This window comes from Pteronotus mesoamericanus, unplaced genomic scaffold (assembly GCF_021234165.1).
Source record: "Pteronotus mesoamericanus isolate MK-2021 breed Mesoamerican mustached bat unplaced genomic scaffold, CSHL_Meso_final contig_169, whole genome shotgun sequence".
Lineage (NCBI taxonomy): Eukaryota > Metazoa > Chordata > Mammalia > Chiroptera > Mormoopidae > Pteronotus > Pteronotus mesoamericanus.
In genome coordinates this window covers 17,372,525-17,398,994 of record NW_026555068.1, presented here as the reverse complement: position 1 = coordinate 17,398,994, position 26,470 = coordinate 17,372,525, and the positions used below count along the sequence as shown (strand labels likewise).

At 35.0% G+C, this 26,470-nt stretch overlaps 1 protein-coding gene across 1 annotated transcript in view; it reads right to left on the bottom strand.

Annotated features, from left to right (window-relative positions):
* MICU3 (mitochondrial calcium uptake family member 3) overlaps positions 1–26,470 on the bottom strand; it is a 77,166-nt gene that overhangs the window by 35,288 nt on the left and 15,408 nt on the right. The window contains exons 2-7 of the mRNA XM_054566102.1: positions 15,100–15,253; positions 13,217–13,248; positions 6,302–6,380; positions 3,979–4,026; positions 1,419–1,501; positions 301–372 (exon numbers count right to left, since the gene is read on the bottom strand). Of these exons, the coding sequence (XP_054422077.1) occupies positions 301–372; positions 1,419–1,501; positions 3,979–4,026; positions 6,302–6,380; positions 13,217–13,248; positions 15,100–15,253 (468 nt within the window). The remainder of the gene's footprint in view (positions 1–300; positions 373–1,418; positions 1,502–3,978; positions 4,027–6,301; positions 6,381–13,216; positions 13,249–15,099; positions 15,254–26,470) is intronic.

The window sequence follows — 26,470 nt, the reverse complement described above, 5'->3', positions numbered from 1 at the left end:
ATATGCATAATGATCTATATTAACCTATAATATGATATACCCTTCAAATCTCATGGATAACAACAATATGAATAAAATGATTTCATCAATGTAATTACGGAAACAGATATTTAATATCAATATTTAATATAAATATTGATATTGATGTTGATATATATCAATACTGAAGCAATTTTTCTACATAAGAACTTTATAAGTTTTCAATAAAAGGGACAGCTCTAAATTTACAGACTTATTGTTTTCAACACGAGTAATTCTCATCTAGAAAAGCCACCAAAAACTACTACAAATTATTCTTACCAGCATTGCACGCTTTTCTTCATCTCCTTTAGTTTCTCTCTGTTCATTTTTTTTCCTGAATATCTCTTGAAGCTAAAAAGGAAATCACTCAAGAATCAAGCATCAAACAAGAGATTCAGGTACCTACCTACCACCTTATACCAAACTAGATGCAGTCTTAAAACAAAGAAAATGTCTGGCTTCATCTACAAATAACATTAAAAGTACTATATATATTTTTTTTTCTAATGTCATTTTTTTTTTCCTGAGACAAGGAAAACACATCCTTTGGCATTAGCAACCCATGATTAAATAAAATGTACAAAATCATAGTAATATTTTATCTCTAAGACACAAAGACATGAAGCTTGTGGCACACACAAAGGAGATGAAGCCTATTGGGGTATAAAGAACATTAAAATAGGACACAGGGTCTCTAGGTTTGAGCCCATCTTCTGGAGAAAAAAAAATGGAATAGACATTGGCCACAGAAGGAGGTGCAGAAAGACATGGGTAAGAAGAGACTGAAAATTTCTGGAAGGCAGGGTGGGAGTGGTAAGATAAATGATGTCGCCCGCCCAGCACCAACACTGGACCCGGCAGGTGAGAACAATCGAAGGATGGACACCTAAAAGCAATCTCGCCTCTCCCACTTTAGATCAGCCTTTGGTCAAAGACAGGGGAAGAAAATAGGAAAATGGAGACAAGACTGCAATACCGGCAGAAAGGAACGAAAGTGAAAAGGAAGAAAAAACAATCGTAAATCCTCTAATGAGAAGGAAGAGGAGGTCCTGCCGCACAGTTGTGACTGGGGAGCTGACGTGATGGGGACTGAGGACGGACGGGACGTATGTAACGCCTCAGGGTGCACGTTCGCCACTCAACAGAAAATATCGGACACACTTCACACTTCCAGAAAAATGTGTAATCAACTATAATCATCTTTATACACTGAATATAATTCATATTTTTACAATGTAAAAATTATTCAAAGGTCATGAGCCTATACTCCTTCACTACATTAAGGAGAAGGCATAAAATTTTCACTCTTTCTTCTACAGCACTTTAAAAGAATGCAAAAACATAAACATGTAAGCAATCTTTAATTATCGATAAAATTCGGCATGCAATGTACATACCACCAAAAACTCCTTTTTATCCACCATCTCATTGCCATCAGTGTCGAACATGTTGAAAGCTATTCTAAAACCTGCATGTGGCTCTGCCAGAAGAGACAGAAAAGTATTTATGAAATGGGGAATGGTTTTAAAGTACAAAGTCCATGTGAGTTGTAAACAGTTACTTATATTTGGTACAAAAATATCTTCTTTAACCAATACACTGAAAACAACATGTAACTATTAGTTAAATAAAATAAAAGCTGTATGTAAGGATACACATTTGTGCTTGTATATTAGCATATATAGTAGCAACATTGATAATATACTTTAAAAACACTATTTGATACTTGTTGCAAAGCACTGACAATAACATTTGACTACCCTCCTTCTAAAAACAAATATGGCAAAATGAACTAGTCCAAATTCTGCAGAAAATTGTAATGGAAATGACCTATCAAAATAAATGCCAAGCATGAAAGATTACATATTTGGGTTTAAACTTTTAGAGGCTTCAAAAACAGAAATATAAGAGGCTTAAAAAATTAATTCCTAATTCCCCCTAAAATACAAGAAACAATTATTTTTCTGAAAAAGGCAGACTTTCACTTACTATGAACTGCTTTAATTTCATGAACCCTACAATGAGGTTCAATCTTTTTTCTCTTTTTACTTCTAAAGCATAAAGAAGAAAACTTGGACACAAGAAAATCTGAACTTATTGTTAAAGGAGGAGCTCAGTGTACACGCCTTTTTCAAAACATTTGACCTACTCTTTTGAGACGACTGGAAAAGTTCAAAAAGGGGCCTCCCACAGACACACTTGCCACTACCAGTTGTGAGACCTTGAACCTAGACGGAGAGAAGCACACAGACCGACTTTCTTAACTGGTAATAGCTGTCTCTGAAAATAAAGGACACAGAAGCCAGTCTTTTCTGCAAGTTCACTTCTTGCATGTATTTTAGGAACCTAAATTTACTTTCATTATTATTCATTTGAGAAAGAAATAGAAAGTTATGCTCTCTGATAACTAAGTTTTAGGCTTTAAAAAAGTTCATGAATATATATGCAGATAAGAAAACCTTACAAGCACTCTTCGGAAGCAAATTATTATTTGACAGTTAAAATAATAAAAAGTAAAGAGGACAGGACTACAGAACTATAGACAAGCAACACAAATTATCTAACCCTCTTCCTGCCAACCCTCTTTTCACTTTTTTTTTTTGGTTCTAATCTAAATGTCATTCATAATTTTAAAATTCAAACTCTTACAAGTTTCCGAGAGGGGTCCTGGACACCCAAAGAAGAAGTGCAGCCTCCAAAGACCCTAACCTGCCCACGGTACGCAGGAACCACCGCGTGTGCTCGGTCCGGCACCCTTAAACCACACTCCGTCCCGCTGCAACATACAGCTTCCTTAACTACTTCTGTTTTAGACTTACCTATCCCTCTGCTGGTTCAGGTACTTATAACTTCAAATTTTGCATTCAACATTATAGCTAACCAGATAACTTTTTAACAAGTCTCTGAGATACTCTCGCACCCACTCTAATTTTTGTGGTTGCATTCATTGTTAACTGGACTTGAATCATCATAGTTCTTGTTTCCATACATCGCCACAAATCCCCACAATGGGGAATTCCACTACTGATATTCTTTCATTCATTCACCAACTATGTTTTGAGAGGCTAACATGTGTCAAACACTGTTCTTGATACAGAAATGCACAAAAAAGATAAAATCTTTACCATCATGGACCTTGCATTCAAATGTGGCGAGACAGACAAGAACATGTAAATCAATAAATAAATACTTTCAAACAATTTAAGCACTATGAAGAAAATAAAACACTGTAAAGGGACACAAAGGAAGAGATGAGAGAGGGAGCTATTTTAGAAAGGATGGTCAAGGAAGGATTCTCTAAGTATTCACATTTCAAAGGAAACCTGAATGATGTTTATTCTCATGAGGCTCTTGAAGAAAAGCACTGATGTCAGAGGGAGCAGAAAGTACAAATTCCTGAGGTGGCCATAAACGAATAGAAAGGTCAGGTGGCTGGAGTGTAGCTCTCCCATTAAACGCAGTGAATTTAACTGAAAATCTCAGTAAACCCTACATATATTTCATAAGAACTGCTGTATATAAGAGGAAGAGAAAAATGAAGCTGTTTTAGGATGTATCACGAGTATTCTGACAGACTTACTAGTTAAAAGATTCATTCTTTCACACTAGCTTTGCAGAAAATGTGATGCAAATGAGAGTAGCAAGAAATTCACAAATCATTATATGTCCTGACCGTTAGGCTCTCATGTAGATTAAACCACAGGGATTGATGTACAATGTTAAACTTACAGTTTAAGAGCATTTTATTACTATACTGTACGCCATAACAATATTTATGATTTTGACTTGATATTCCATATTTAGCATTATCTGTGGCCATTTAGACATAAATTTTGCAAAACAGCATGGACAGATATAAAGTGATTTTCAATAGTGAGAGAATCTAAGAAAGACTTGTTTTCTAAAATTCTGATTTAAAAAATTACATTCAGAAATACATTTAACGAGTACACTTACTTGTTAAAATACACAAAAGAAAAAGATATTCTGTGTAAGAAATCACACCTAGAAGAAAAACAGGACCAGTTATGCTATATAAAAATACTACTTTTTCTTCATATTTATCAAGTAAAATATTCTTCTAATAGCAATAAGTAATATTAATAAAGAACTTGTAGTTTTAAAGAAGATGCTAAATATTGTTTTAAATGAGACCAAACTTATTACAGAATCATAGCAAAAAAAGCAACAAAATTAATTTTACTTTCATTGTTTCACATGTCTCTTTAGAAACCCATATAAAATTCCCATTAATGTTTTCAGATATATGTGGTATTGGCAATAAAAATCAAAATTATGTTTACTTATAGCTGTAACTTTTAAACTTGTTGCTAGCTTTCCGTGTACGAATCAAACATAAAATGGAAAGGTTGGAAATGGTTAAAACTGTACAGTACTTAATTTTTAGTAACATTTGAATGGAACATTTAGACATTCTTCCTTGGAATTTTGATTTTTGCATTGTATTAAAAAAGCCAAACTCTGTAGTTATCCTTTTTCTGCATTCAAGTTATTATCATTGATAAAATTAATGCTTCTATTAAGTGTAACCTAAGAAGTTTTTATTTTAATTAAAAGATTATATACATATTGCAGCCTGAGTTCTCTGTAATGCCAGAATCACAAATTTCAAAAGGAGTTAATTTGGAGTAAGTAAAAATATGAGTTCTGTTACCCAAATTCTTGTTTTTGGACTATAATACCCAAGAGTAGAATTAATGTGTTACTTGACTTTCCAAGTGGATCCTGAGAAAGTTAAAATTGGGAATACGCTAATAACACTTATCCAGAGATCAGTCCTAATGTTTGGTAAAAAAGGGTATAAAGAACCCTTACATAATCAGATTGCCAACTTTAAACCTCCATTTCCCCCAGGCGCTCCTCTTGGAGGTCCTCCCCTCTGTTATAAAACAAAGGGGAGAGGAGTCACTGTCAGGCAGTTTGTCAGAAGTCCGGGAGGGAACGAGCCAGGAGGCCCTGAAGGCATTCCCTTCCTTTGTTTATACTGGAATATTGCGACCTATCGACAGAGTTCTGGTTGATTGCCATGGACGTTATGGGAGAAAGATTCTGGAATGGTCAATGTATATAAAGATACAATACCTAGAGTTCATAGGGATACCTTAAAAAGAAGGAGAAGAAGAAGAAGAAAGAAAGCATAAATGCAGAGGGATAAAAAGGAAATGGGCTCCGTATCCACAGTTCTATCTGACTGTTGTTCAAATTGATTTAGTGGAAGATATTTCCTGATCTTATCACCCCACCCTAAGGCCTCAGTGGCAATTTTTAGGACAACTTCCAGGAAAGAATTTCTAAGACCTTTAAAGATACCTTGGCACAGATTTTGCAAAGATTTTAAAACCCTAAGTTATGACAAACTTAAAAGATAAAGTGTCTTCTCCTTTCAGATTCCATGAGAACCGCGTAGAAGCAATTTTTAACTCTACTTAGATAAAATATATGGATTATAACTACTCCTTTAAACTATTTGTCTTCAAGTGAGAGTAAAACATTTTCAAATTAGTATCAGTTAAAATTGATGAAAAAGAAAAAGGTAACTTTATATAATTTCTTTACAATTTTTATTTCATAGATTCTCATACTTGAAAATATTAAAAGTATATTTCAAAGAAACATTCCTTTATAAGATTAAATTAATTAAATATTTTATTAGTTTTTGCTATAACTATATACCAAAATTACACTGTAAAAGAAAACTGCAATAAAAGCTACGTAATTTGACTATATGTATGAATTAGTGTGTTAAGTTAGATACATAGGTATAGATAATAGAGTAAATTGAAACAAGTGAATTTTGCAGTAAGAGTTGTTTTTAAAAGAAACATGGTCAAATTGGGTGACCAATGACAGGTCCAATAAGTTTTTCATATTGATTAAATTTAAGAAAACCTATAATTCCCAGAAATAAAATAGACATTTAGAGATTAGTATTTTTGAAAAGTGTTTTATATAGGTAAATATAGCCTATACTTCTCAATATGGTTAAAAAGGTTTGTTACCTATAAAAGTTCATTTTGTTGTAAAAAATTTGAAAGATGTAAATAATATACGTAAAAAGTAAAATAAAGAACACCCTTAATCCCATTACTTAGAAATAACCATTATTAGTATTTTTGTGTTTTTCTCTTCAGTTTTTTCTCTGTGCACACATATACACATAGTTGTAAAATTATTTTAAGTATGAAGAAAATCTGTATATATAATAGTATAAGTAATATTACATCAATATTAAAATGCTTAAGTACTAAAGTTAACTTACCTCTTTCTTTAAGGTTTCGAAATAGCTTTGATGATCCTTTCCAAACTGGTGGTGTTTCTGAGAGCATTTGATTTAATTCCTACGACATAAGGTGTCATAATGCTGATTAATATGTAAATTAATTCTAAAATAGATAAAAAATTGAATTCCTATCCCAAAAAATTCACTTAGAAGACCTGAGACATGACTGTATTTATTCTATCCTCTACCCGCAAAACCCAGTATTTGCCCATAGTCCAAGCATAAAATAAATGATAAAGATGCTACAACTGGTAGCCCAATTAGAGCTACCAAAAATTTCAGATAAATTTAATAGTTAGAGTAATATATATGTGATAATCAAATGAAGATTAAAAAGTGAGTTTAAGTTATGGAGCCAGTTAGAAAAAGTTCCGTGAGAGCCACTGGAAAAGGTGGGCTTCCCAATCAATACCCCCTGGCTTCACACACTGTCTGTTCTCTGTTGCTCTTTTGGATTTAGGGGGCTTTGTGGTGGAAGAAGTAAATGGACAAAGGATTGTATCAGGAAGGAATGAAGAATATTTTAATAGTGACTCCAAGATTTATGACTTTAGATGAAATGGAAGGATAAGGACATTGAGTTATTGTGGACACTTTCAATATTTTTTTCTAATTTTAACCTAAATATTCAGTAAAGGACACAGACTTTATTTGTTGATTAATTGGGATTTTTTTTTTTTTAATCAAACTATCACAGCTGGTGGGGGGGGAAACTATTTTGGAAAATTTAAACATTCGAATTATTCTTTAGATACTAAAGCTACTTCAAATTTATTGTATAACTGTGTTGAAAATAACTAAGTGAAAATTATAATTTGGTTAAATGTGAATAAAAATTATTAAAGGATTTGATGAGATAACTTGAAATAAACTGAAATTTAAAAATTAGTCTGCTAAGCAGCACACTGAAGAAACACTAGAAACCACTTCTATTTCAAGATCTGATTCTTGCCACTCAAAGTCTGGTTACCCCATTGCCCAAACATCATTACCTTGGAGGTAATTACAAACGCAGAATCTCAGTTCCCATCCCAGACCTACTGAATCAGAATCTGTTTTTAACAAGGTATCCACGTGACTTTTATGTACATCCAAATTTAGGAGCACTTTAGACAAACTCTTCCTGATGTAGTTGTACCTAGAAATGTGCTGTGGCAATTACAAACCATCTCTTTCTTTACAAAGTGGAGTTAGCATGCAAATAAGGATGAAAGAGGCAGGAGAGGCATTTTTAGGGGATTGCAGACATCCTGAAGCCCATCTGTGAATCCCAGCTTTCATTTCCTCCATAGTGTTTTCCCTGCACTGCAGGTAACAGATGCCACCGGGTAATGGGTAGCATGGCAGAGAGGTAAAAATGCAGGTATGACTAATGATGAGAAGCTGGGGTATCTACTGTCTAAACAGTAAACTCATACATATTTTTGTTAGAGCAAGAGATTAAAAAATATTTTGAATGTGTTTTATGTAGTTTACTTTTTATCATTTCTATTATATAAACATTCATTTCTTTTCATTTTAACTGTTGCTATGTATTCATCTTAAACTTAGCTATTTTTTACCAACTGCCCTCAATGTGGTTGGCAATGGGTTATCACAATATCTCATTTAATTCTAAAAGACAATCCTCATTTTGCATATTTTATTGAATCTTAAAAAACATAAGTAACTAGTCCAAGGTCATACAACTAGTAAATGACAGGCCAGATCCTTACTGATTCTAGTCAGTTTATTTTAGTAATAATTTAGTTTCTTCTGATCTAGATCATCCAATTGAAACACTCTTGTGTCTTCTGTTAACTATAAGGACTGTTAAATTTTATTAAAATCTCAGGCTGGGAAGGATTGAGTGGGGGAGGTAGGGGTAGGTGGGGCAGGGGAGAGTGGTGGCGAGTAAATGGAGACAAACGCATTGGAACAATACAAAAAATTATTATTAAAATCTTTATTTCCATTCAGTCTGGGAACCTTTCTCCCCACTCCAATGCCTAGCTCGGTCCTTTATATGGAGTAGTGTTGTATAATGAAGAAGTTGATTAGTCTTTGTCCCAGGTCTTTGGGAGGGAGGCTCTATCCCGTAGCATCACACCTGAGCTTATGCTGAGATGGCGCAGCTTGGGGGCTGGGAGCCAGAAAGAACCATTGTGTGGTTAGAGCGTTCGGGCTTTGCGCTCGCCCAGCCCTCGGGGAGGAGGCGGAGAGGGACTGGAGATTGAGTTCAGTCATGTGGCCACCGATCTAGGCAATCATACCTGTGCAGTGAAACCCCCAATAAAAACTCTGACACTAAGCTCCGTGGAGCTTGCAGGTGGGTGAATACAAGGGTTTGCTAGGACGGTGACACACTCAATTCCATGGGAGAGGACACGGGAGTTCTGTGCCTGGGGCCCTGCTGAACCTTACCCTACGCGTGTCATCATTGGGCTGGTCCTCATTTGTGTCCCGTATAATTATAAACTGTAATTTTAAGTGTAGAAGGTTCCTGAGTTTTGTGAATCAGTCTAGCAAATTATTAAACTCGAGGTGAGTTGTGGGAACTGCCTGGGTTTGTAGCCAGTTGTCAGAAATATGGGTGGCCAGGGACTCCTGAACTTGCAGCTGGCATCTGAAATGAAAGTAGTCTTGTTGGGGACTGAGCCCTTAAACCTGTGGAGTCTGACAATAACTCTGGGTGGTTAGCATCAGAGTTATATTGCAGTCTTGCAAATAGGTACCAAATAAATATTTGCTGGGTTGAACTCAGTTACCTAGAATTATAGCTGCCTTTTAAAGGATTTATACAATTTTCTTAAATGCACACAACTTTGCCTTATTATATAGCTAAAATACATCTATTATCTGGAAATTAGTAAGTACAGAAAATAAAAAGTAATTGCAATCCAGGGATGAACGACAAAAGTTTAACACCTTTTTAGTTTAATTCTCTATCAGGCATAATTACATAGTATTTTGTTATTATTGTGACAATTAGTAAATCATTTCCCACATATTGTTTAGTAACTCACTCTTTGCATCTAATACATGGGCATATTTTTCTGCCAAATGCTCTTCATTTTCATTTTCACAGCTACATAGCAGTTGTCTATATTGTCAGTTCTGAAACATAACTCTATACTCCTGAAAATTATTATGGACTCAAAAAGAGATATTGTTTATGTGGGTTATTATCTATCAATATTTAATGCATGTGGAAATAGGAACAATAAAGTTTTAAAACACAAAAACACACCAATACATAATCTAGTAAGCTGTCAAGGTGATAGTGTTGTCACTGACCACGAGGCCTCATGACAGAATGAGAGAAATAAAACAAGCAGGTATCTTCTCAGTATTGTTATGAAAATGACTTGACTCTACGGATCCCTTAAAAGGAATCTGCACTTTAAAGAACTGCTGGTCTATATTATTCTGTAACTTGCTGTTTTATTTAACCTTATGTTTGCTCAGTATATTCATGCCGATAACCTAAGTAGCTCTAATGTATTTATTCATTTTAGCTTTGTATTGCTGTATTTGTCCTTGATATGCCTCTTTCACAATTCTTTCATTCATTTCTCTAATTGACATTTATAATGTTTCTATTTTTTTTTGCTATTATAATCAATGCTATAGGAAATATGTACAGGACTCCTAGTATAAACACACAAATGTTTATCTAGTACACACACACATAGAAGTAGAATTTTTAATATGCATTTTCAACTTTACTAAATACTGTCAAATTTCTCTCAAAAGTGAATATACCAATTTATATCCTCACCTGGTTCCTTCCCTTCTTGTCCATACTAAGTACTGGTATTGTTAGATTTCTGGAAGTTAACAATATGATGGTTGTGAAATAGTATCATATCTGATTTAATTTGCATATCCCTGATTACCAGTGATATTGAGCTCCTTTACATATATATACCGGGCATTCTAACCATATTTGTCTGCTTTTTTCTTATTGAGATGACTTTCTTCTCTATATTGACTTAGAATAGTTCTATATGCCTTATAAGACGCTTTAGCTTTACTGTTAAAATGTTGCAAGCATATTCTCTCATTTGTCATACATCTTTCAACGTTGTTGACACTATCTTGAAGAATGCTTAAGTTTTTGATATTTAACTTTGTAAAATTTGCCAATAATGTCCTTTGAGTTTTTCTTTATGTGGCTTTGTCTAGTAAAACCTCCCAGGTTTCTCATTTTGCTTATAATATATCAGAATTTTTGTTTCTCAAAAGTAAGAACTTAATCCATCTGAAATTTGCTTTTGTATATGGTGGTCAGTTTGAGACCTAATTTTATTTGCCCAAATGTAAGAAAGACTATTGTTTCAATACCTAAAGGTCAATCATTTCTCCAATGATTCACAGATCTTCCCATACATGCCTGGATCTGTTTCTGGATGCTGAAGTCTATTTTGTTGGTCTACTTAAAAATATTGCAATAGTAACAGTATTACTTTAATTATTATACCTTTATTATTAATCTTAACATGATACAGGCCCTGTTGTTCTCATCCTACTTTCTTTCTTTTCTTCCTTTTCAGAATTGTTTTAAAAATTCGCAGACCTTATGCTTTCCAATGAATCATCCATGAATATATTTGTTTACTTATATCTTTTTAAAAATATAATTAAATCCTGCAACTTTACTGTATTTGTTTATTGTTTCTAATCATTTTGGTGGAGTCTTTAGAGTTTTCTATATAAAGGATCATGTCATCTGCAAAAAGTGATATTTTTACTTCTTCATTCTCAATTTAAATGCCTTCACTTTCTTTCTCTTGCCTAATTGCTCTGGCAAGGACTTCCAGTGTTACGCTGAATGTACAAAAATCCGCTACATTCCTGCATACTAACAATAACACTTCAGAAAAAGAAATTTTAAAACATTCTTCTTGCAATTGCAGCAAAAAGAATCAAACAGCTAACAATAGACTTAACAAAAGATGTGGAAGACCTGTTTGCTGAAAACTACAAGGCATTATTAAAAGAGATTAAAAAATTATGATGAAATGGAAAGTTATTCCACATTCATGCATTGGAAGACTTAATCTGGTTAAAATGTCCCTATTACCCAAAGCAACATACAGATTTAATGCAATCCTCACCAAAATCCCAATGACTTTTTTTAAAAGAAATAGAACAAAATCATCAGATTTGTATGGAATTACAAAAGCCCCCAAAAAACTAAAACAACCCTGAACAGGGGGCCGGGGTAGCAGGGGGTCTGGAGCTGAAGGTATCATGTTCCCTGACTTCAAGTTATACTACAAAGTGAAAATAATCAAAACAGCATGGTATTGGCAGAAATAAAAAAGACACACAGATCAATGGAGCAGAATTGAGCGCATAGAAATAAACCCACAGGTGTATGGGAAAATAGTTTTCAAGAAAGGAGCCAAAAATAAACAATGGAGAAAAGATAACCTCTTCAGTCAATGAGGTGCTGTGAAAACTGGAAATCCCCATGAAAAGAACGAAAGTAGACTACTATTTATCCCCATATTCAAAATCAATAAAAGACCTAAATATAAAACCTGAAACAATACATTACATAGAAGAAAATAGAGTTCCTAAACTTGTGGACTTAGGACTTAGAAAAGATTTTATAAATTTGACCTCAAAGGCAAGGGAAGCAAAGGCAAAAAGAAATGAATGGGATTATATCAAACTAAAAAAGCTTCTGCACAGGAAAAGAAACTACCAAAAAAACAAAAAGCCAACCAATTTAGTGGGAGATAATGTTTTCAAACAACAGCTTCAACAAGGGGTTGATATCCAAAATATATAAAGAACTCATACACTCAACACCGAACAAACAACCCAATTAAAAATGGACAGAGGACCTGAACGGACACTTCTCCCAAGGAGACATACAAATGATCAACAGATAAGTGAAAAGATACTCAACCTCCCTAGCTACTAGGGAAATGCAAATCAAAACTCCAATGAGATACTATGTCACACCCGTTAGAATGGCTATTATCAACAAAACAAGTAATAACAAGTGTTGGAGAGGTTGTGGAGAGAAAGGAACCGTCATTCACTGCTGGTGGGAATGTAAACTGATACAGACACTATAAAAAAAACAGTGTGGATGTTCCTCAAAATTTAAGAATAGAGTTACCATATGACCCAGCAACCCCTCTGCTGGGTATCTATCTACCTAAAAAAAATTGAAAAAATTTATTCACAAAGATATATGCAACCCTATGTTCGGTGCAGCATTATTCCCAGTGGCCAAGAGAGGGAGACAACTCAAGCGCCCTTAAATAGATGACTGGGTAAAGATGTGGCCCATATATCCAATGGAACACTACTCAGCCAGTAGAAAAGATGAAATACTGCCATTTGCAACAACACGAATGGACCTTGAGAATATTAAGCTAAGTGAAATCAGTGACTATATCAAAACTATATCAAAGCTCATTTGTCAGTTCTGCTACTGCTATTGTATCACAGTCTTTTTGGCCGTCATGAACAACCCATGGTCACTCCTATGAACCTACCCTGCATACGTGGAAGTTTCTCTGGTTATACACACTGGTATGAGATTACTGTATCAGAGGGTATATTCAAGCTTAGTTTATTAGGTAATATACGCATGCACCGTTGTAAAACCCCAGGAGTAAAACTGCTAGGTACAGGACATGTGGATATTTAATCTGAGTAGATACTGCCAAACTGTTTTCCAAAGTGGGTATACCAATCTACATTCACACACGAGGGTTACCATTGATCCACATCTTCGAATCGCTCTGGGATGTGATTTAATTTCCAGAAAAAAATAGATATTGTGTGTGTGTGTGTGTGTGTGTGTGTGTGTGTGTGTGTGTGTGTGAAGAGAAAGAGAGAGAGAGCAAGGAGGGGGCAGGAAGAAGAACACCAAGAGCTTTAACTTACCTGTTTGGAAAGTGACTTCCACGTTTTAGCAACTATAATAAACAAAGATATAAGAGGTAGATAACTATCAACAGCCATAACTCATAACGCCAAGTTTTCATGTCTAAAATGCAAAGTTTCTTTAATCTCAGGATTTGGATCCAAGATATTTTATTTATGGTATATATTTGTTTCATGTACTATAAACTATTTATATTAAATAAGTCACATAAAGGACACATTGTTCCATAATCATTATCTTACTTTGAGGATTTCTAGATTTATAAAGTAAGTTAACTCACTTTATGTCAAACATCTATGGTCTTAAAAAACACAAATAATAATGTTTATTAAATATTCATACTAGAAGATAAAATATTAACATAGAGAAATTATAATTTTAAGGTATTACCATGACCTCTGTTATATTAGTATCTCTGATGATAATTCAAAAGTCAGGTGTCTCTAGGGTAAGTGGGAAAGATGGAGACAAAGGCTTTGAAAAGAGATGAAGGAGAGAGCAAACAATGTGAGCTAGAGAGCCTCATCCTGTTTCACTCTCTTCCCCTAACAATGTTATGGTTGAGTAAAATACCAGGGATCATTTTCTTTTTCTGATTCCTCTTCACATACCTGAAGATCTCAAAAGCTATAAATCTTTATGATATTGGAATAGATGTGAGTCATATTGCTGTTTTTTTTTTGCTCAGATTTAACACTGTGAATATCAATCTAATGACTGCCCAAGAATTATCCCCAGGTTTATACAGGATTAAGTCTTCTCATACAGCTGAATTAGAAACTGGTCAATATTAAGTACTTTAGCTACATTACAATAATGACAACCAATAATGTTCCTACATGGTGATGTCGTTATTTCTGTGTAATAAACCACAATTAATATAAACAACATATCAAATTCAAAATTATAATATAGGCATTTCCTTACCTATATAATGTTCTCTTTTTAAAACTATTATCATTTTGAGATCAAAAGGGAGTCTGTTCTAAAACTTAGCAAACTGATTTCTAGGCAGACAGATTTCTTCTTTATACAGCTACAACATCCTTTCTTTACCCAAGGTTATTTATAGAAATGTGTAATTAAGTGATTAAAATCATAGGTCTACAAAGTAGAATTCAGCATTTAACCTTAATTATGGCACTGTATACATTCTCATTTAAAGGCATCCTCCTTTTCATAATAAACAGAACATTGTGAATAATATTATTCTGTTGCTTTTGAATGATAGCAGTAAGAAGAGGAGAAAAATAAATGGCACAAAAGTATATGCACACGCTCTTATGCAATGTTCAGAAGCTATTTATCAAAAGAGGAAGTTAGACACACTCTTGAGTCTTGCAGGGTTCATGAAATCTCCAGGGTAAATTATTCACAAAAGACACATTCATTCTGCCGGATGTGTTACCACGTTCAATATTATTAGCTTTTTCTTATAAAGACCAAAGAGCCATTAAGATTGTTCTTCAAAGGATTTTCTGATTTTCTAAACTTATTTAATGTGAAGTTACTGCATATATAAATATAACTTAGATGAAGAGGGACTTCAATTCTATTGGATATATTTTATTTCCTAAAGCTATAGGTTAATGTTTATTTTATTTTTAATATTTTTATATGTCCAATTTTTTAATACTACCTCTTTTAAAATTAAAATTAAAATATTTGAAGCTATATGAGAATAATCAATTACTTATTTTAGTTCTAGAAGGGATCTCAATTAACATTTACTTGTATTGTAAACTATTAGTCTGGTAAAATTATATAGCATAATGTCTTTCAAAATACCACGTTACTTTGTTAGTTCTAAAAAACTTATACTGCTCTAGAGATAAGAAAAAATCTTATAAAATTATTAAGATAATTTTAAAAATATACTTACATTTGGGCTCATCTGTTGTAACAGCCAAAATAAAATCATACGGAGTCATGAATAACTGCCCTTCACATTCTACAGAAGCAAACAAACGAAATCGCCTTTCACGAGACGTAGCATAGAGGTCTAAGTCTTCGATGTCTGTTCTGCCAATAGCAACCTAAAGTGAAGGAAGCAAATAAATTTTAACTATGTGAAATAATGCCTCCTTTCAGAAGATAAATGCTTTCAATTGTGTTAAAAGTGAATTAACAGAGTAAGTGAAAACCTGAAAATACTGTCTTTTAAAGAACTAAATACTTTTATAAATAAATTATCCACATGAATACAATGAATTAATATTCCAAATATCCTACAATGAATATTACTAAGGGCCTGAAGTTTTTAAACTGAAACTTTGAAGGACTAGTGATTTATTTCTTCAGTTTCAGTCTTAGAAGACATTAAATTTCTGAGCTGGCAGTTTCTCTAGAGCAGCAGTTTTCAACGTTTTTCATCTTGCGGCATACATAAACTAATTACTAAAATTCTGCAGCACACTAAAAAAATTTTTTTTTTTTGCCAATCTGACCAAAAGAAAAAAAGTATAATTCTGATTCATTCACACCGGAAGCTATTGTTGTGTTGGCTGTTGTCATTTTTTACCTGACAGTCTAAGAGAAAGGAGGTCAGAGCCCCCGCCGAGTCAGGCATTGCACGTTTTAAACAGGTCCCACGGCACAGCGGTTGAAAGCCGCTGCCCTGCAGGGAGCGCTGACACTCGCTGGATGCTGACTGCGCCCTCTCTAGACTGGCGTATTTACTCAGTTAGAAGTCTATTCATTGTAGTTTATTAATTTTCTTTAAAAACTGAAACCCTGATAGGCTGTTCATGGCTACCACTAAGGAAACCACGTAGGGGAGGCGCTCAGATTAGAACTGAAGCTGCTAACTCTAGATCACCGTACTATAGTCACTACCAATAGTGTTCTGAAGTCTGCCTAGGGGTACGGCCAACGGAATTAGGAGTCTGTGTATGAGGGGAAAACAGTCTCTTTTGTTTTCCTTAATTTGAAGACCTTTCTCTGTAGATAATTTTTCACTTTATTTCTTTTCCTCCTGATCTAACGATAACAAATTTATTTTTTAACAAAAGGATCACTTTCCTGGTTACAAAAGTAACACATAATTATCGTATATAATTTAGAAGAAAAATTTAGAGAATGATATGTATAATTTTTGTGTTTTTTGGCAAAAAAAATTGGGTTAGACTATTACAATTCAGTATTCTGGTCTTTTTTACTTATTAATATATCAGGCCCATTTTCCCAAGTAAGTAAATAGTTTAGTAGATCATTTTTAAAAATTGTATACTATTTCAGAGTAAGTGCTTACAGCATAACACAATTAATAAATCCAAATGGTTGAATATTTAGGTGACTCATGATATTTTACTGTTATAAAACAATGTTATAATGACCATCCTTGAAAATATTTAGGAAGAAAATACAAATTTTAATGTTATGAAGATATATGAATATTCTAGGTTTGCACAGCATATCTGAAAAATGGTAATCATCTTCCTGGAACATAGGATTTGCATTCATAGAAAAGGGTGGGTAACTGATGACAATTTCTGAATGATAGAGTAAAACACTGGAATTTAATCTGACAGAAAACAAATGGCTGTAGGGAGATTCTTAAACGTAGCAATGACACAAAGAAAATAGTGCTTTGGAGAGAGAAAGCAACCTGGTCAGAGACAAGTAGCTCATCAGTGTATTAATAACAGTGCTGAGGTAATCCATGCTATTATGAAATTGTTTTTGCTCTGCTGAGGGTGCAAAGCTAGACAATGAACAACTCCATGTCAAGAAGGGGCAATAATTTCCCTGAACACTCCTCAGGGGTCAGTCTACTGTCTTCAGTCCACTCTACACATACACCCCAGGGGTTTCTTCTTCCTCCCAGGGCAGGGAGCCCACTCTTGTCTGTGATCACAAATTACTTTCCTGCTTTCTTCTTGCTAGGCCGTTTCCTTAGGCCTAGAAGGCCCAAGTCAACTCTTCAGTTTCCTGGAGGACCACTTACTCTAAAGGCTGCTTTCCTGCCATAGTCTAAAGCCACACCGCAGGCTAACGTCCTGAACCACAGTTTTTGCCTATAGCATCTATGTTTGCTATGATCTACATGGACTTGATCTGTGACTTCTGCTACTACCCAGTGCTGCCCATGAGGTGCCTGTGTTTTCTCACCAAACATTCCTTCCTTAAGCAGTTACCATCTGTCCCAGTGCCAAACCTGCAGACGACTGCAGCTGGAAGTCTGATCCCTTCTGTGAGCTAATGCTAACAACTCCTCTTTCTCCTTCACTTCCACTAACAACCAGTTAGCAAATCCTGTTGTTTTCCCTTTAATTTCTCAAATCCACCCACTGCCACTAACTTTTTTCAAACATTCGTTCCTTCCCTAAAATTTTACAGTAATGGCCTGTGATTTTTGCCTCTAATCCATCCTATACTGAGAGAAGGATAAAACAGCAGAAGTATAGAATAATTTTGTATTCTTTAACTACCCAAGCACGGGTGTCAGAAGAAATCTACCAGGTAGAATGAAAGGTTTTCATTAAAATCTCTACTGCCACATGAATTCTGTCCACTATTACCTCAGCAAAAGTACCCCTCATTTTTGATAACAGCATTATTCAGTGATGCCCACAAGTCAACCTAGCACCAACTTAAAAAGAAGGTCTGGGAGGAATTTGGAAATGGTTTGTTTCCCAGATTAAAAAAATTATATACATCCTAAAAGGGAAAAATATGATTTATGAATAAAAGAGAGAACCAGAGCCTGGGTGCTTAAAAGGGCTCTCTGCTCCTGCAGACGTTGCTTCCTCCATTGCCTTTGCTCTATTTAGTGTGATATTTCACATAGTGCAATGGCACACACGGGCACTGCTGAAACGAAACAAGGACTGGCGAAAAGTGAGAGCCAATTTCCCCGTTAACCCCTTAAACTGGCCTGATCCTAAACAAAGCCTAGATCATCTAGTAGGAAAATTTGGTTTCTCTGGTTGGCGAATGGGATAGGATGGAAAGCATAACAGGAAATCAATACTTGGGTGTTTTTATATTCTCCATTCTATTCACTGACTTATTTGTCTCTTCCTACTAATATGTCATAGTGGTTTATTACTGTGACTTTTGGTTATATTTTTGACATTAGTAAAGCAAGACTCCATCTTATTGACCAACTTTTAAAAATATTCATGGTGATTGATACGCAATTTTCTCTTCAAAGTAAACTTTAAAATCAAGCTGTCAAACTTTAAAAATCTTACTGATATTTTGTTTGGGATGACAGTGAATTTTCGTATAATTTAGGAAGACTTGATTTTTTCCAAACTGGAAATGTGAATGTCTGTTTACTCAAGTCTTCAACTATGTCTTTCAGTAAAGGTTTGCAGTTTTCTTCATCTAAGTTTTAAATATTTTTGGTAGATTCACTCATATATGGTATAGTTTCTGTGTAATAGTGACTTGGGAATGGAACCTTTTATTCCTATTGCATTTCAATTGGCTATTTCATAGGAATGAGAAAGCTATTGACTTTAGTTTTGGGTTGGCCAAAAGGTTCACTTGGGTTTTTCCGTTAGATGGCTGTAGTAGTGCTTAGTTGTCTTTAATTTCATTTGAAACAATTTTGTTAGACTGTGTTGTGACAGCTGTCATGTCGGCATGCATTTCTTAAAAATTTAATAAAATTGTTGAATTTTTCTGTAGCCATTTTAATATTGAAGATGGAAGAGAGTACCCCACATTTTCAGCATCTTATGCTTTATTATTTGAAGAAAGTTCAAAATGCAACTGAAACACAAAAATAGATTTGAACAGAGTGTGGGGAAGGTGCAGTGACTGATCAAACGTGTCAAAAGTGGTTTGTGAAGTTTCGTGCTGGAGATTTCTCACTCGGTGATGCTCCACGGTTGGGTAGACCAGTCGAAGGTGATAGTGATCAAATTGAGACATTAATTGAGAACAATCAGCATTATACCACACGAGAGATAACCAATATACTCAAAATATCCAAACCAATAAAGTTATTAGTGAAAATGAAAATTGTGTCTTATTTTATGGAAAAAACCATACAGACTTTTTGGCCAACCAAATATATTTGCTTTGTATTCAACTAACCTTACTAAATTCCTTCATTAATTTTAATAACTTTTTTCTTTGATTTTCTAGGTAGAGAATCATAGGTTCTTTCAAAATAGTGACAGATGTGTTGCTTATCCTTTTAAATATTTATGTCTCATTTTCATCGCCTTAATTACTAAAGGTCTGTGTCTCTAAAAATGATGTTGAAGAGTATCAGTAATATTAAGCATTCTTGTTCCATGTTTTGAAGAGAATGCTTCTAACGAATTTCCATTAAATGCAATGTTTGCTATTGGCTTTGATAATTATCTTCTGCCCTAAATCAGGAATGAGAGCTTACCTAGTCTGCTTTGTCCACTGAAAATAAATGAGTTAGAATTAGAATTGTCCTTAGAGACCATTTGTTCCTCTTGTTTCTTTATCTTTTTACTAGAATAGAAACATAGAGTCCCCAAACAATTAAAATATGTTGGGCAAACAGAAGCATAAACAAATCCCCCCAAAAGCTCAAAAGGTACTGTACAAAACTCTATTATGTACATTATCTTTGAACAATTTTTAGTTTCCAAGGTGAATTTCATCTAATGAACTAATGTGAATTTATTCATTCACTCAATAGATATTTGGTGCGTGCCTACTATATACAAATGAATCAGTTATAAAGCAATTAATCAATTGGAAAATTACTTTTTCAAAAACTGTTTTAGGGGAAAATATGAATAAGTAAGTTTGGCTTAATCATTCCTAACTATTTGCAAACACTTCCATAATCTACCTGCTTCTTTCCCCATAATTTATGAACAGACTATTTTCTTAACTACTGATATAAAATCACAGATAAAGAATTCTATTTCTTTATCTATCCTACTGTGGAAAAGGTCTAACCACGTCAAACTTTACAGTGTTTAGGAGGCTGACATGGAGAAGCCGTCCATGAAGTTTGGCTGATGATATCTGACCTGAACTACTGGAACCTCTGAGGAAGAGGGCAGGGCCAGGCCAGTAGATACCAAGTGTCAGAAGGAACTCAGACCTTTAAAAGATTCAACTTTGTTCTTGAATTTTCCAAGGTCTGAAAAATCTAAACCTTCTGAAGTTTTACCCTCAATGTTATGAATATTCAGAAACAACAGTCAATAAAGGTGCAATATGATATTCAAACCAGTTTATTAATCCTTTTGACAGTCCTTCTTACCTACACAAGACAATGATCTTGTACCCCATTAATGTTCTGAAGCTTTAAAAACAATACAAATATGCACAGCCATTTTCCTCAAGAATATTGGCATGAATCTGTATTATAATCTTTATATTACAAGACGCAGGTTAAGTATTCCTATACTCACTGGCTGATCTACTTTAATACCTTTTTTGCTTATCTAATTCCAATATATCTTTTAATTTCTAAAACTTAAAATTAACCAAAACATCTTTCAATAATATATACTGTCTCAGAGAAAGACAATTACCACATGATTTTACCCATATGTGGAATCTAATGAACAATCTGAACTAACAAGCAAAATAGAGAGAGACTCACAGATGGAGAACAAGCTGACAGCTCTGGGGGAGGCTGAGGGCACGGAGGGATCGAGTTAAAAAGAAGAAAAGAGAAAACTCGTGGCCATAGAGAGCAGTGCGGTGACTGCGGGGGCAGCGGGGGCAGCGGGTGGGTGGATGTGGAAGAGGGTGTAGGGGGATAAATGGTCATCGTAAAAATACGATAAAAGAAAAAACTTAAAAAGTAATATATTGTCTCAGTAAATGACACTTTTTGCATCACAAATTGCCAATATAGTAAAAACTCAACGGTAAGTATAATGTATCTAAAGTGAATGGGAAAGTTAACTTGAAAGCCAAAAAGAAAAAAACAAAACAAAACTGAATTATATCCATGTAATTGCTAAAATGAAAGTTTTTTATTATCAGTCCAGTATCATGTATTTAAAAAATAAGCCTTCCAAAAGAGGTAAAGAGCAACTATACCATTTGTGAACCACAAGAGACTGACAGAAGTTATAGAAGTCATGTTCACTATGAAAAACTCCGTGTAGGTTGATAATCAAATTTAAAAAAAAACACTTTTGGGGGGAATTTAAGGAAGTGACAGCCTTTAAATTGTTAAGAAATATTAGCAAGAAAACTCTCCAGCTTATAATGGCTGCAAAGAGAACAGCCTCTCTCGGAAGCAGGTGGGGAGGCGAGCTCAGAGAGAGCAGAAGCCTGCTCAGCTGCGGGGAAAGCCTCTCCAAAGTAAACACAACACAGTTTCCACGTTCCGTCTTTTCTGGAGATGCTTCTTTAAAGTGGCCTTTTATTAGGTGAAATCCTTTCCCTGCATGTACTCCTGCCTTTTCTTGTTTTGTTTTGGTTTTTTTTCCTTATTATCAGCAGACCCACTGAGGAAGTTCTTAAATGATGGAAGACTGAAACAGTTTTTTGTTAGGCAATGAATAGCACATCAAACCAGGGAGTATGGCTTCAGAGAAAGACAGTAACATATGATTTCACTATATGTGGAATCTAATGAGTCAGCTGAACTAATAAGGAAAATGGGGACAGACTGATAGATGGAGAGCAGGATGACAGCTAGTGGCAGGGGTTATGGGGTGGAGGAATTGAGAAAAAATACTCATGGACATGGGCACCAGGGTGGTGATTGCTGGGGGGAGGGGGGAATAAGGAGACTAAAGGGTAATGGAAAAAATACAATAAAGATTAAATAAAATACAAAAAAAGAAACCATAAAAAACTATCAATGTTAAAAATTTGCTCTCATTAAAAATTCTTAGAGAGTGAATGTAACTAATATTATCTGTTCCTTGAATTCATGTTTATCCTGGTTTTTATAGAACCAGAGTCTTTATTAGTGAGAACGCTGATTTCAAAATAGTGCCCTTGACTTCCACTTCCTCTGAGCATCTGAGCTTGAAGCTACTTAAGTACTATTAGCGGTATTTGGTTCACATCCATCTCTAGAACCAATCCTATCCCAAGTTGGAGGTAACCAATGACTTTGAGGCCAAAGATTTGGGTAGCAGTATCTGTCCTGTTCTGGGACCAGGGACTGAGCTGATTTCATTCCTATCATCAGAACCCATCCACTATTTCCCAATTTCAGTATCTGGGTTCCCACCTGTCGGCCTGTGCCTGAGGTCTTTTCCTGATCCTCCGCAGTTCCCCTGAAACTATAGTACATGCTTACCTGCCCACTCCAGCTCTTGGCGTTAAGGTGCTATTTATGAGGTTTCCTTGATGCTTCATTCTAGACTCTCTGCTACAGAGATCTTCTAGTTATCAACAAGTTAGAAGGTTGTCTACTCTTAGAACTTCATGAAACCAATTAAGCTAATCCTAACTAATGTCTAGTCCTAACGTGTTGATAAAAACAAGAATGAGTCTAATTTCACTCTGTGCCTGGTTGAGCTCTGGGAAATAGAATGGTGTCTGCGTTATGGTCAGCTCCAGCAATATTTTAGATCAACTTCAGTTTACCAATTAGCTTTTCAATTCTCTAGAGGTGTGCCCTGACACCTTTTCTGCCAAGGAGATGAATCTTTCCTCTATATCAACTTACCTATGTGATTCTTCTCCTCAGACTCTCGGGAAGGCTGCCTGCCAGGAAACTTCGGATGCCACACACTCTCGACTATATAACATACTGCCCCAAACCAACCCTAATTAATCACACCCCTTGTAATAACAGACCTTAGACTTGTATAACACGCCTTCCCTGAGGGTTAACACTGCACCCTGGACAAATCCTAGTTACTTCCTTTATATGCCCCTAGTATATCAAGGGCTCTCCTTTCCCACATTTTCAAATTGGGCTGCATTTACCTATTTACGTATCTGTCCTGCCCATTAACTGTGAACTCCTTGAGAGGGGCAATATTTTTTACTTTCTAAGAACTTAACCAGTGGTTAAAAGTGCCTGGCATATCTAAGAGGCTTAGTAAATGTTTATTGTATGTATAAATGAATGCTTATGGATGGGGAAAAAAACTGGCAACGGGGTAATAAAGAGCCAAAGAAATACTGAGTCTGGATCAAGTGGTGTTAAGGACAACCAGAAGAGAGGCTTCGGATTCCAAGTTAGGCATTTACACAGAGATGATCAGGGAGAACCTAAAGCTTTAGTGAGAAAGAGACCACATAATTTGCATGTATCTCTTTTAAAAGTTGTTAAAACAGATCTTCAAAACTACTATTGGCAATTGTTTAAGGTCAACTTGTAATAGGCTTATAGATTTTATTTCTGTTTGTTTATTATGCTAATAGACTAAAAATGCCGGTAAAATTAATCTCTTTTTAAACAGGAAGGTGGGCAAAAGTAACCTGTGGCTTAAGTCTTGAAATTTGGCCCTCGATTCTCAGGCACTACTCCCAAGTGATTGCAACATATAAAAACTGGATTCTTATTTTTTTTCTTGTTTTTATATTTAGATTTTAAAAGAGAGTTCTATGTACCTCAAATTTTAAGGTATTATACTTTACTAGCTACATATTACTTCAGTTGGCTTCTTCAGTTATACATTACCAATTCTTTTCTACAATAAAGAGTAATTTTTGCTTCTATAATATCTTTCCAAAAACATTAATGAAATTCACAAATTCTTCTAACCTTTCACTACAGGAATAACAAAAATGAATGCATAGTATACTGGTGAGAATTTTGTAAGTGTATGAATTAGGGAAAGCCAGAAAGAGTAGAATACAGCTCTTCATATTTGAATGAAGACTGAGAATTACAACACAGAAGAAGGTCCTTGGTTATTGTTGGAGGAAAAAACAAACACAAATATGATTTGAAAGTCTCAAATTAGTAGATTACCCTTTTGGCTACATGGAAGATAGCAGGAAGGACAGTAGTGGAGGGCAGAAGAAGTCAGAACAAAAATGTATAGGAGATGTAGCCATATGATTTATGTGGCACTACCTGAACCAAGTACAAGACTCAGACTGTGGACCTCAGCTGGGGGTACAGTTGATACACAGGGGTTCAAGCAGTGGGGAAACTGGCTGAAATCCATTATTCAAAGAAAAGATGAGGAGACTAAGTCAAGAGCAATCCGAGGTCAGAAAAAAGAAATGTAGTCCATTGGATGTTGCATAAAGTCACTAGGGTATAAGATAGGACTCCGTAAGACTGGGGCTAAATCACAGGATCAGTTACATTAACAACTGGTGAAGAGTGGCTAATTTCCCGTTAATTCAAAGCTCTGCATATTTTCCCGTTGGTCTTAGTGTCTACAGTGAGGCTGAATCTACAGGTGGATGGTCAGCTTAACTCTCATAACAGGAGAATATAGGAGATCAGTCCAGCTGGCAAAGTTAATCATTCATCAAAAAAAACAATCATTTTCCTCCATCATTAGATGAATGGATAAAGAAGACGCGATGCATATAAATATATATATTTATGTGTACATATAGGGATATATATAAAATGGAATATTATTCAGCAATAAAAAATAATGGAAATTCTGCTATTTGTGACAACATGGATCGACTGAGAGGGTACTATGCTAAGTGAAATAAGTCAGAGAAAGACAAATACTACATAATTACATTTACATGTATAATCTAAAAAAACAAATGAACAAACAAAACAAAAACAGACTCACAGAAACAGAGAACCAACTGATGGCTGCTAAAGGAGAGATGGGTAAGGAGATGGTATTGGCAACTGTACCCAGATTTCATAAAACATTAAAAAGGAGTTTTATTTTATATTTTGTGGGCAAAACTCTTACAAGATGTACACGAGATGCCATTCATATCTATTATAACTCTAGCCAAAAAGATGTTCATGGAAGTGTTACACTCGGCTTTCTCAAAAGGCTTCAGGTTTATTTAAAAGCTTCTATGAAGATAAAAGGAGTAACATTTTTTTTTGTTTATTGGGTGGTTGAAAGGTTAAATATCAAATCCCCAGTGTTGGAAAATCCCAAAGTATTGTAGGTGAAAGGGATCACAGTCGATAATACTGTGATAATTTTACATGGTGACGGACGGTACTAGACTAAGTGTGGTCCCACTGTAAGGTACTGTATATAATAATGTTGAATCAGTAGATTGTACAAATGAAACTAACATAATACTGTATGCTGACTATACTTGAATAAAAAAATTTTGAATAAAATATTTTAAAATAAAAAATTCTTTGAATACAAAATTTTTAAAAACAAACAAAAATACAATTATTTCCCTTCTCAATATGCAAGGCCTTCACCAATTAACACTTCTTCTTTCTACTACATTAGATAAGGAAGGCTAAATTCCTCATATGTAATGGCTCAAACACAGCAGATGTAGGTTCACTTTTCTCTCCTAAAGGCCCAGAGAGGACATGCTAGGTCAGGGTGGGGAGGGTAATCGGGGAGCTGGGTTTCACACAGTCATTCCGAGACATGGGGGGACGATGGCTGCCATTATCAACCAAGCGGGGGTGGGGGCGGGGGCAGCACGGAGGAGGTTCCTGGGAGCAGCTTTTACAGGCCCGACCTAGACGTGGTATAAATCGCTTCTGCTTACATTCGATGGAAAAGAAGTTAGTCACATGGCCATATCTAAGTGCAAGGGATAATGGAAAATAAAGAAAAGGGCCTCCACAGCCCTAACCATTATGTGGGGAAAGAAGAGACTATGGTGAATAGCTTGTGGTTTCTGTCACACCAACTTTTGGTGACAACATCAAGGATTGATGGAATATAAAGGACTAGGGAGAAAAACATCAGAATTTTATACAGTACGTTTAACAAAAACTTGGAGAGATACACTTCCAAAACAAACCACATCTGTAGCCTCTTGGGAAATAAGACTTCTAAATAACCTTCATCAATCTTTTAGGAAATACTCCACTACTGTGATTCACTTAGGCTGACACTTCCACACATTCTATCCTCTGCATATTGCATTTCTTTCCAAAGTCTTAAGCACAGCCACTATTCACCTGAAATTTAATATTTGCAGTTACACTTTCCCAGGTCTGTTTTCCCGAATTTGGCAAAACAGTTTCGTAAGTCCAACATTTTCACAAAACACTGCAGTGAGATTAAGAAACATTGGTTCTGGTCTCCATCCATGATATTGAGAGATGCTGCGTACATGGAGACATTTGTGCTCCACCTCACAGACCTACCCACAGACTGATGGGAGGTTAAAGTAATTGCCATCCAATACTTTAATTTATAAAAACAGAATTGAACTATCTATAGGTAAAATGACGATAACCTTTA